The 12797-nt window shown below is 47.6% G+C and overlaps 1 protein-coding gene across 1 annotated transcript in view; it reads left to right on the top strand.

Annotated features, from left to right (window-relative positions):
* Positions 1-12797, top strand: part of SLCO3A1 (solute carrier organic anion transporter family member 3A1) — a 103000-nt gene that overhangs the window by 77623 nt on the left and 12580 nt on the right. Inside the window, exons 4-5 of the mRNA XM_083586501.1 lie at positions 4015-4281; positions 10449-10613. Of these exons, the coding sequence (XP_083442627.1) occupies positions 4015-4281; positions 10449-10613 (432 nt within the window). The remainder of the gene's footprint in view (positions 1-4014; positions 4282-10448; positions 10614-12797) is intronic.

The raw sequence follows: 12797 nt of genomic DNA, 5'->3' as shown, positions 1-12797 counted from the left end.
CACATGCACAGTGCCGATACCAACTGCGCCACTGGAGCGCACATATGGACAGCGTTCGAGCGGCGTCCATATGGACAGTGCTCAAGCGGTGCCCATAACAACAGCGCACACGCGCCCTCAGCCACCCTACAGTGAGTGCAGCCCTTGGCCGGCCGCCATTTTGTCACACACACCCTCAGGGTGACACCCAGGGCGGACCGACCCCCCAGACCCCCTTCCTACGCCCCTGTCAAGAAGATCTCCCTCCTCCTCTAAGAGGGGAGTTGGCTGTGGGAATAGGGCCACAGCCTCACTTCTGGAAGAGTCTATCTGTGGCTGCCAGCTGTGAGGACTATGCTCTGCCTCCATAGCTGGAGGCATTAACATTTCTGAATCCCAGTTGGTGGAAACCTCAGGAGGAGTGTGGGCTCTTGTGCTCAGGTCCTGCTTGCAAGTTTTCCTTTGGGGGCATCCAGTTCTCAGGAGTTCAGCCTACACTCGAGTAGGACTCTGGTAGAGACACATGCCTGACTGGCATGTTCTCTCCCTCCTGGTCTTTCGTTCGGGAGCTTCAGAAGCTTTCTTCAGCCCGAGCATCACAGCGACCGATGCCAACCAACACCGGCACACTTAGGGATCCGCAGAGTTTGCGCATCATGCGTGATAGACCTCAGCAACTCAGCATTTTGGCTAATCTACTTTATTTACATATAAACACACACGGAGCACTACAACATGGCTCCCCCTCTCTCTAGCATCAGACAGCAAAGAGAAAAAATAACAAAGGACAATAGTCCCACTTCACGAAACACAGTAACACAAACATCCTGTCTTCGTCACTTCCCACTCTGTGGAGTCAAAACATACACCGTCATGTGATAGACATAAATCCCATGACTGCAATCATGGAGCAGGAATTCTAACACCGGTTGGCCACTGTGAGAACAGGATGCTGGGTTTAGATGGGCTATACCCCGATCCTGCAGTACTCTTCTTATGTGCTCACAGTGCAGTTCTGGGAGGCTAGCCAAAAATAAACAATTTAAAAATATAAGTTGCTTTTGCTGCTTATTCTGGAGCAGCTGGTGCGGCTGCGAACAACTTGCAATTTATTTTCTTTTTTAAAGGAGACCCCTGTGGCCAGCAGAGGGAGTTATAAAGTAACTGTTTCTCCATCCCCACCTGGTTTTCTCATCCTTTCATCCTTCCTTGCCTCGCTTTGCTGCCTCGCTTTAAATGGCATTTCTGAAGTTTCCATAGACATCTAGACACACCCCAGCTTGCTGGGACCGTAATAACCATAAACCCCACTCCTTGTGCCTGGAATTTATTTTCTTTCTTTTAAAAAAACCTCCAATGTGATTGCTAATATATTAGCAATATATATTGCTAATCATGTTAGTGGAAGGTATAGTTAGCACCCCACCACCACTACCATGTGTAAGTTTTCTTACTGGCATAACAGCTGGTGTAGCTCAATGGCTAAGACAAGGGAAGAGGGCCACTTTCCTTCATGGGGAACCATCTGGGGGGCCACAGGTGGGCTGGGCCAAAGGCAAAAGTGGGAGGAACAACGAATCAAGGCTACATTCCAGCCACACAAAAGGCAGCGGTTATACATCCTGATGCCCAGAAGTATTGCCGCAATTCACAGACACATTCCAGACACATTCCAGTTGCATTTCAGATTGTAAGCTCCTTGCAGCAAGGACCTGCCTCCTCATTTTCCCTCTGAGCTTTGTTTTATCTTGCGCCACCAGGGCACTCGGCACTTTGCCAGCAGGGAAGCCCTCGGCTCAAGTCATTCTTTCCTCCTGGAGTAAGAGAATTACAATACTGGCCTACTTCGCAAGGTCCTTGTAAAGATTGTGGCATATGCAACATAGACTCCAGGGTGCTACTCAGATGCAGCCATAGCATTTCTGACCTCAAGTTGTGGTGTACAATTCTAGGCTCCTAGAAACATAGGAAGGTGACTTCTCTTGAGCCAGACCACTGGTTCCTCTAGCTCAGTACTGTCTGCACTGCTTGGCAGTGGCTCTCCAGATTTTCAGAGCCAGAGTCTTTTTCAGCCCCACCTGGAGATGCTGAGGGTTGAACTGTCAGGAGTTCAGCCTACACACGAGTAGGACCCTGGCAGAGACACATGCCCAACTGGCATGTTCCCTCCTTCCTGGTCGATCGCTCAGGAGATTCAAAAGTTTTCTTCTGCCCGAACATCTCAGCAACTGATGCCAACCGGCACCGGCACACTTAGGGATCCACAGAGTTTGCGCATCATGTGTAACACACCTCAGCAACTCAGCATTTTGGCTAATCTACTTTATTTACATATAAACACACACAGAGCACTGCAACATGGCTCCCTCTCTCTCTAGCATCAGACAGCAAAGAGAATGAACAAAGGACAGTAGTTCCACTTCACGGAACACAGTAACACAAACATCCTGTCTCCGTCACTTCCCACTTTGTGGAGTCAAAATATACACCGTCATGTGATAGACAAAAATCCCATGACTGCAATCATGGAGGAGGAATTCGAATATGAACTTGGGGCCTTCTGCATGCAAAACATGTGAGCTATGGCATTTCCCTCAAATGTCATAATAAGATACCAGTCCTCAGGACTCTGAAGAATCATAGAATCAGGGAATTGTAGAGCTGGAAGGAACTCTGAGGATCATCTAGTCCAGCCCCCTGCAATGCAGGAATATGCAGCTGTTCCTTACGAGGATCGAACCTGCAACCTTGGCGTTTTCAGTACTGTGCTCCAACCAGCTGAGCTATTGGAAGAAAAAACTGATTAAAACAGAGGCGTAGGAAACTGCCTTATACCTAGTCAGACCATTGGTTCATTAGCTCACTGTTTCCCAAACTTGGGTCTCCAGCTGTCTTCGGACTACAATTCCCATCATCCCTGACCACTGGTCTTGCTAGCTACAGATAATGGGAGTTGTAGTCCAAAACAGCTGGAGACCCAATATTGCGCAATATTGTCTATAGAGACTGGCAGTGTCTGTCCTGGGCTTCAGACAGGGAATATTCCAAACGCTACCTATAGAATTATAGAACTGTAGAGTTGGAAGGGACCCCAAGGGTCATCTAGTCCAACCCCCTGCAATGCAGGAATCTCATTTTTTAAAAATAAATATTTTATTGGTTTTTACAAAAAAAAATCAAAATAATAAAAAGAAAAAACTTTTACCATATCCATATTTGAGACCCTCTGAATCTCACGACTTCCCCCTCCCCTGCATGGGTCCTTAAATAATTTTTCTAAAACTACGTTCTCCACAGTTTTCATCTCTCTAAATTATCCATATTTACCATTTCTTTACAAGTCTTTTTTTTAATAATATAAATTTTATTAGTATTTTCCACACAACAACAACTACACGAAAAATAACAATACACAAAACACAAAAACCAACATTCAAAAAACAAAAAAATCCATATCTTACAAGTTAATAATATAAACACTAAAAAGAAAAACAAACATTGACTTCCACCAATCCAACAAGTCATTTTTAAAGTCCAGCTAATATTTTTATTTGTTTACAGTGGTCACCAAAGTTCCCCCATTCTTTCTTAAAGTCATTATCTCCTTGATTCGTGAGTCTCCCAGTCACTTTTGCCATTTCCGCATAGTCCAGCAGTATGGCTTGCCATTCTTCCTTGGTCGCAACTGTTGGTTCTTTCCATCTTTGGGCTAGTAGCATCCTTGCAGCTGTTGTCTCATACAAAAACACTCTTTTCTGGTCTTTCGGGTACAGGACTCTCAATTAAAGCATCCATGCCAGGTGGCCATCTGCAGATGCCAAAGACTTAGCCTGATGCCTTCTGCATGCAGAGCAGGTGTTTTTCCCACAGAGCTTGGGCTGGTGCTCCATGAGTGGTGGCTGAGGTTTGGGGTAGCCCCAGGTCCCCTTGTGTGGGGTAGACCACCCCCATGACACACCCCTTCAGTCCCTGGTGGGGTTTCCTTCTTATCTCCCGTCATGATCCTCAACAGCCTTGTCTTTCTGTCCTTTGCAGGTAAGCTGGACATCACCCCCGATGACCCCAGGTGGATTGGCGCATGGTGGGCGGGCTTCTTGCTCTGCGGTGCCTTACTTTTCTTCTCGTCTCTCCCGATGTTTGGATTCCCACAGTCCCTGACCCGCCGGCCAGAGCTCTTGGCAGAGGTCGAGCAGGCCATGCTGCCAGACAGGGACTACGAGAGGCCAAAGCCCAGCAACGGGGTCCTCCCGCGAAACACCTTGGAAGCCCCAGATGACGTCTCCTGCTTCCAGCAGCTGAGAGGTGACACTATCCCCTCGTAGCTCGCCTGGTGTCTGCGGGAGGCGACAGGTCAATGACTGGTTAGATCAGAAGTGGGGGATCCTGAGGGCCTCGTTCCTTCATGGGGAACCTTCCAGGGGCCACATGGCCATGGTGCATGGGGCCAGAGCCAGTGGGTGGAGCCATTAATGCAGATTTTACATTTAAGCAATAGGCTAGTTTCTGCATGCCTTTCTCTGACCTCTCTATCCAGGATAGCAAGGGCAGGATCGGGAGGTCAGGAAGGCTGCATTTGCCCCCCAGGCTGGTGGTTCCCCACTCCTGAATCTGAGCCACTGCCTCTTGTGGGAGTGAGTTCCATAGTTTAACAGTGCACTGTGTGAAGTCCTTTGTTGCGTCTTTCTTGAATCTGTGAGCAAACACTGAGCATTTTGGCCACTGAATCTCACTCCCACATCCTCCACTGCACTAGGGACGCGGGTGGTGCTGTGGTCTAAACCACTAAGCCTCTTGGGCTTCCTGATCAGAAGGTTGGCAGTTTGAATCCCTGCGACGGAATGAGCTCCCGTTGCTCTGTCTCAGCTCCTGCCAACCAACCTAGCAGTTCGAAAGCACACCAATGCAAATAGATAAATAGGTACCGCAGTGGCGGGAAGGTAAACGGCTTTTCCGTGCGCTCTGGTTTCCGTCACGGTGTCCCGTTGTGCCGGAAGCAGTTTAGTCATGCTGGCCACATGACCCGGAAAGCTGTCTTTGGACAAATGCCTGAAAAGCGAGATGAGTGCTACACCCCATAGTTGCCTTTGACTGGACTTAAGCATCCAGGGGTCCTTTATCTTTCTTACCTTACTGCACTAAAGGGCAGGAGACTAGCTCAAAAGGAAGAGACACAAAGCAGGCTGCCTGGCAGATGCACACGCAAGACAGACACGTAAAGAAGCACTTTTTTCATACGGCACGTAGTTAAAACTATGGAACTCCCACAGGAGGCAGTGATGGACATCAACTAGGATGGCCTTCAAAGAGGGTTGGACAAATTCATGGAGGAGAAGGCTGTGTTCAACCTCCACTGTTGGAGACAGCAGTGGTTCTGAATACCAGTAGGGAGACTTGCTGATGCCCTCAGGTCCTACTTGGGGGATTCCTAGAGGCATCCCTGAGAACAGGATGCTGGAATAGATGGACTCCTGATGTGATGCAGCAGCAAAGCTCTCAGCTCTGCCCAGTTACCACCCCTCAATATCTGCCACCTGAGCCACCTGTCTCACTCTGCTTCAGGGTAGAGCCGACCATGACTGCAGATTTAAGTGGACTATTGTGTGGTACAGCAGGGCTTTTAAAAAAAAATGGAGCTCAGCTCAGATTGAAAATTGAGATTCCCTAGAGGAACCCAGACTTCCTTTTGCCTGCAATTTACAGGCACAAGTCCACACTTAAAAAATCCATGCCCATCTGTTGTCATTGTTTTTGTCCTGGCAATTTCCTTGGGAAATTCACTGCCAAATTGGAGCAAATGGCAATCCACTGAAAATCCATTTGCTGCAATTCAGTGGTAGGATGTGGGTTTCCTTGGGGAAAGTGCTGTGAATAATTTAAAAAAAAGGTCTGTGAGCTTGCAGTCATTAGGAGCTTTGCTGGAAGAGAAAGTGAGCTGAATAACCATAAATAAATATCAGGAATGCGTATCAAAGCATTGTGAGGCTTGAGGCCAGCTCAAAGCATGAGGGGGTTCTAGGAGACCCCCGTCCTCTGCTGGTGGGCCCTGCTGGGGAACCAGAGATGAGCAGCCACTGTAACATCTGCACCATGAGCAGCCCCAGGGGGCCAAGCCTGCCCTCCAGGATAATTCCCAGCAATTCCCTGATATACTGTTGCTTGGGATGCGGGTGGCTCTGTGGTCTGAGCCTCTTGGGCTTGCCGATTGGAAGGTCGGCAGTTCAAATCCCCGTGATGGGGTGAGCTCCCGTTGCTCTGTCCCAGCTCCTGCCAACCAACCTAGCAGTTCGAAAACACATCAGTGCAAGTAGATAAATAGGTACCACTGTGGCGGGAAGGTAAACAGCGTTTCCGTGCACTCTGGTTTCCGTCACAGTGTCCCATTTCACCAGAAACGGTTTAGTCATGCTGGCCACATGACCCGGAAAGCTGTCTGTGGACAAACACCAGCTCCATCGGCCTGAAAGTTTGATGAGCGCCACAACCCCATAGTCACCTTTGGCTAGACTTAACCGTCCAGGGGTCCTTTACCTTAACCTTTTTACCATGTTAATTCCCAGCAATGCCCTGATATAGTGTTGCTTGGAGTGTTGCGGGGGCCCTGAATGACAGAGCCAGGCCAGGGGGGGAAAGACATTTTGGGGGAGGGGTGGCATTAATTTTGGGCCCTATTGATGCCTGGGGGTCCCAGCACATGCCCACTGTTACTATGTGCCAGCATTGGCCCTGCTGAGTCTAATGAGATGGGTGGAGGGGAACAGTCAGCTTTGAGCTTCCAAGCAGTGAGATTAGTGTAAAATCTGTGATGGGGCAAAAAATGATTCCTTTGAAGCACAGATGCAGATGGAGAAATCAAAGGAAGCTGCTGCTCCTTGATGTTGGGCTTATCTTGATGACAGAACAGCCAGTGTCTTCCACACACCCCCCCCAAAAAAAATGGTTGGCTAGAACTTGACAAGCAAAAGCCCCCTGGTGATGTCTTGCTGGGCTGCACCATTTCTGACTACAGGGAGGGTCAAATATCTGAATGTTTCTCTGCATTAAAACCTAGTGTCTATACATCCTAAACCAGTGTGGTATGGGGCAGGTGAGTCTAAAAACCTTCCTTGCCAGGGGGCTGTTTTGCCCATAGTCATGTCTTGCCACCAGTTCTTGCTTCTGCATTATAAAACTTTGAGCATCTAAAGGAAGAGACGGCAGTCAACCCAGGAGGATATGACAATTGTTTTTCAGACCCAAGAAACAGAAAGCAGAGTGAGAAAGGATGGGATTTGCAAAACGCAGACAGGCCCCGCTGAGGCTTCAGCTGCACTTCAGAGAGATAATTTTTCAAACGTCCTGATTTTTCACATGTAGGACTCACAGAGGAGTTAGTTGCCAGGTATCAAGGCGAGGCGAGGTTCTTCGCAGAACCTCGGCGCACTCCATCTTGCTGAAGCAGGGTTATCTCTGGAATAATTAAAATACTCACCCAAGCAGAACAGGCTCTGCCTGATTCATTAGCTTAAGAAACGCTTTGCAACCAAAGTCTTTCTCTCCTTCTTAGAAACAAAGAGAAACTCCTGCATGAGCTTTTCGGGGGGATAGTTGGGGCTGAGAGAAGGTTAATTGAAAATGAAAATGGGGATTTCACATACTCACATATGCAGAATGGAGTAATACCGGATGCAACTCTTGACATATTCAACAAAGGGATGACTGGATCTGTCAAATTCAGTTTCTCTTTCTTTCAGTCTTGCTTTCAGGTCTCCACATTTCCAGATCCAGATATCACCCAGCCCTACTGTTTGCCTCTACTTAGTTCCATCCTTATTTCATAATATATCAGTACAGTATATCATGATGCTTAGCTGGTAATACTGTATTTTTCGCTCCATAAGACACACTTTTTTCCTCTTAAAAAAATCTTATGGAGCGAATGTGTGGTGCCTGGAGCTAAATTGCCAGAGTGAGGCACGCACCTGAGCCATTCTTTGAGGCTGGCGGGGGAAACCCCGGGTGCCGGCAAAGCAGCCAGGGCTTCCCCCTCCAGCCCCAACAAGCTCTTGTTTAGCTGCACGCAGCCTCCCCGGCCAGGAGAGACTGTGCACCGCTATCCCATAAGCCAGGACAGCAAGTGGGATCACTGTGCAGCGATCCCGCTTGCTGTCCTGGCTTCTGGGATTCAGAATATTTTTTTCTTGTTTTCCTCTTCCAAAAACTAGGTGCGTCTTATGGTCTGGTGCGTCTTATAGAACGAAGAATACGGTATGTTGCGATGTTGAAAACCAGATATTGCCCAGCCCTAATGCCAGCCAGTATTAACTGTAGATTCACCCTTTCTGGGGGAAATCCAGGAAGTCTTAGCCTGGCAGCTTGCCCTGACATAGCTCAGTTGGTGGAGCATGGTACTCTTAATCTCAGGTTCATAGGTTTGAGCTCCATGTTGGGCAAAATATTTCTGTACTGCAGGGGATGGGACCAGATGGTCTCCGTGGTCCCTTCCAACTCTATAATTCTTTGATTTTGCATGACCATTTTTCCCCAAACCATGTCCAACTGTCAATCAGCTGACATAACTGGCAAGAGTTCATATCTCAGCACGCTGGGCCCAACAGTTCCTCACAGGTAGTTCAGTCCTGCTTTGTGAGTGCCTTCTCTGAGGGGGATGTGCCGACAGAGGAGACCTCTCCCTGCCACCCCTGTGGTTCAACTCACCTGTCATCATGGCATCAGATGACTGACAAGTGAGAGGCCCTGCCCACATTGGCCTGTACAATGAGGTAAGGAATAAAGATCAGACCCCCTGGGCCAGACCTCTGCAGCACACACACAAAACCTGTTACCAGCAACCCATTGCAGTACCTCAGTTAACTTCTTAGAAATAAGCCCCAGTTTGGAAGCATCAAGAGATAACCCTGTTTGCCTCCATTGGATAGATGGCCTGTCACTGATTTTTAGAGCAATGTTTCCCAGGCTTGGGTCTCTAGCTGTTTTTGGACTACAACTCCCATCATCCCTAGCTAGCAGGACCAATGGTCAGGGATGATGGGAGTTGTTGTCCAAGAACAGCTGGGGACCCAAGTTTGGGAAAGATTGCTTTAGAGAAAGGCAAGTACCCCTTACCCAGAAACCCAGTAGTTAGTGCAACATTTGGGGCAGAACCAAAGCCTCAAATCTAAACACCCAGAAGTTTAGTGCTACTCATACAGTAATTGATTTCCTGTGTAATATGCTCTGTAGCCCCTAGATGGCCCCATGAGCCTCAAAGCAGTCCAGGTATGGTTGGATGGCAATGGTATTCTTAGGGAACTCATGTCTGCTTGTGTCGATTTTTCTGCTGAACATCCCCTAAGGGGCTAGCCAAGCCAACGCTGCATAAAGCCATTAGGCTAAATCAATACAAAGTCGTAAGAATAAAGATGAGAATCTTACAAACAATCTGATTCAAAGTCGGAATAAAGAATGCACAGAATGGGAAATGCCTCAACTTTAGAAAAGCCGCCCTGTGGCAAGTCAAGCCATTGCCTGATTGTGGAGGGAGAAAGCAGATATCATGGGTGCCTGCTTTGCGGAAGGCTGAGCTAATGGTTCTTGGAGTCGTAGTTTAAAAACAAAGGAAACATAGTACAGTCATACCTCAGGTTGAAGTCACTTCAGGATAAGTATTTTCGGGTTGCGCGCTGCGGCGACCGAGAAGTAACGCAGCGCGTTACTTCCGGGTTTCACCACTCACACATGCGCAGACAGTCAAAATGACTTCACGCGCATGTGCAGAAGTGGCAAATTGTGACCCGCAGACATGCAGGCGCGGGTTGCGTTTGCTTCTGGATGCAAATGGGGCTCTGGAACGGATCCTGTTCGCATCCAGAGGTACCACTGTACTTCCTACAAGCCTGAAGTCTGTCCAACCCCGGCCTCGAGTGCATTTCCATGAGAGCATAGGAACACCAGAAGACCTCCTTGTCATCTAGTCCACCATCCTGTTCTCAAACTGGCCACCCAAATGCTAACGGGAAACCTGCAAGGAGGACCCAAGCACAAGAGCATGCTCCCTGCCTGCAGTTTCCAGCCACATGTATTCAGAAGCATGACTGCCTCTGACCATGGACAGGGGCTGTGAACTATAGACCTGCGGCTTGGGAAAGCCGAGCACGTGTGCCGAGGCTCAGTCACATGGATCTAGCAGCATAAGACCCATGTGACTGAGCCCCGCCAATGTGGTTGGGTCACGTGGAGTGTCCTCCCAGCCACATGGGAGCTGCTTACAGACACCCAGCTGCCCCACAGCTGGGAAAATGTCTTTAGGCAGCCTTCCCTATCCTGGCATCCTCTAAATGTTTTGGACCACAACTCCAGTTATTTCCATTCAGCAACGTCATTATAAGCCAAGATGCCTAGAAGCTGGGGAAGACCTTCTTGAGGGCATCTGGGGAAGCTCAGAAGGTAGCCCACTTTCTGAAGACCCCTTTCCTCTCTTTTCTCTTCTTCAGTGATCCCTAAAGTAACCAAGCACTTGCTCTCCAATCCGGTCTTCACCTGCATTGTCCTTGCGGCGTGCATGGAGATCGCCGTGGTTGCTGGCTTTGCGGCTTTCCTGGGGAAATACCTGGAGCAGCAATTCAATCTCACAACGTCGTCCGCCAACCAGTTATTGGGTGAGTAGCCAGAGCAGGCCGTCGGTTGGGCCATAGTTCTTTTCGGGGTATATTATGGGGTGTCAGATGCTGTGCTGCTTACATGTACCCCTTGTGCCCACATGTACCCCTTGCCTTTGCCATCCCAGGCTTGTAGCAAAAGCTTGGCAGCTCACAAGTCATGCAGGAGCAGTCTCATGGCCTTCATAGATGGTTGATGCTCGCATAACTCTTTTCACTCTGGTATGAATACAGTGCTACCTTGGTCCTCAAAATTAATCCGTTCCGGAAGTCTGTTCCAAAACCAAAGCATTCCAAAACCAAGGCGTGCTTTCCCATAGAAAGTAATGCAAAACGGATTAATCTGTTCCAGACTTTTATAAACAACCCCTAAAACAGCAATTTAACATGAATTTTACTATCTGACGAGACCATTGATCCATAAAATGAAAGCAATAATCAATGTACTGTACTGTAAAATAAATAAGACAGCATTGTATATGATAAAAATAAAAATTATTTTTTTTCTTAACTGCACTGATGATAGTCATTGTTTGGATGGGGGGCTTTTATCCATTTCCTCAGTCACACAATCAATCCATCAGAAGCTGAACTGGGTTCCACACAGTCACAAAAACAAATTAACAGAAAAAGCCTCAAAAACAAAAACCCAAAATAAATAGCAAAAACAAAAGCACCAAACTTAATCCATTCTGAAATGTTCAAAAACCAAGGCGCAGCTTCTGAATGGCGGAGGCACCCCGGAAACCATAGCCGACAGCCGCATTGGACATTCGGCTTCCAAAAAACATTCAAAAACCAGAACACCTACTTCCGGGTTTTCGGCGTTTGGGAACCAAGGCATTTGAGTACCAAGGCGTTTGAAAACCAAGGTACCACTGTACTCAAGTTCGGAACATAGGTGGCTCTCTCTGAGTCAAGAGGACTGTGAAAAATTAAATAAATTGTATGTGCAATGGACTGGGATAGCTTGACCCCAGTTGCTTATGCTCTGGTGTCCTCCCATCTGGACTACTGCAATGCAGTGTACATGGGGCTGCCCTTGAAAATGGCCGAGAGGCTGCTGTTATTGCAGAATGGGGCTGCTAGGCTGGTCAGCGAGGCAACATGTTGGGACCATGTGCCACCAGTCCTGAAAGCTCTGTGCTGGCTGCCTGTCAGTTACAAGTCCTAATTCAACTGGGGCTGCCTGGTTGGTGACCCATGACAGGGCCTTTTCAGTGGTGGTTCCCCACTTGTGGAATGCCCTCCCATGGTGAGGTGCACTTGTCTCCCTCATTGCTGACTTTCAGGAAGAATAGGGGGAAATTCCTGTCATTTGATGGCTGGAAAACACTTCCTGGCAACTTCTCACTGTTTGAGAAGATGTTTTTAACTGTTTTGGAATATTTTAAACAACTTTTTAAAATGCTCTTAAAAAGAAGTAGTTTTATTATTGATGTGTTTGGCACCCTGGGCTCCTTCGGGAGAAAGAGTGGAGTATAAACTGAATGAATAGGTAAATAAATAAAACAGCTGCCCCTTCAAATATATTCCAAACAGCACTGTGAGGAAGGCTATGCTTAGGGTCTGCCCCCATTTCATCCCACCAGCTCTTTGGCTGAGCAGGGATTTGAAGCAGTCCCACCCCATCCTTTCCAAAACATTCTTCCACACCAACTCTCATAGTAAGCTATGCTTTTTGTGTTCCTTTTTATTCATATGCAAATACATATGCAGATTAAATTAATTGACCCAAACTCGTGCCATTTATCAACTCTGGTTTCTTTAATCAGGTGCTAGCCTTTCAATTTTGTGCCAAAGGAACCCAACCTCTGAAACAAGAAATTGCCAAAGCCTGAGACCTGCATAAATTAAGCACATGAGACCAAACGGCGAGGTTGCTCTCACTTTGCTTAATGTACCCTGCAATTTTTAATATTTTTTTCTCCACAATTCATCCACACTCTTAGCCCTGGAAATGCTGTTCAGCAACCCGTCTGACTACAGAGGTTTCAGCAAGTCTTGCTGCCAGTTTTTCAAGCATATCTCTGAAAAGTGTAAGGTCTGGGATCTTGCTGTTTTAAAAAAAAGACAACCAAGGATCTCACAAAACTGACCTCTGAGTTCTGCATCTAGAAACTTGGTTTTTTATTTTCAAAAGAACTTAAAATTATATTTATTTCCCTACATTTCTGACCCACC

The sequence above is a fragment of the Podarcis filfolensis genome, assembly GCF_964270895.1.
Source record: "Podarcis filfolensis genome assembly, chromosome: 14".
In the NCBI taxonomy this organism is placed as follows: domain Eukaryota; kingdom Metazoa; phylum Chordata; class Lepidosauria; order Squamata; family Lacertidae; genus Podarcis; species Podarcis filfolensis.
Note: the sequence above shows the minus strand (reverse complement) of the source record. Positions and strands in the feature narration are given on the sequence as shown.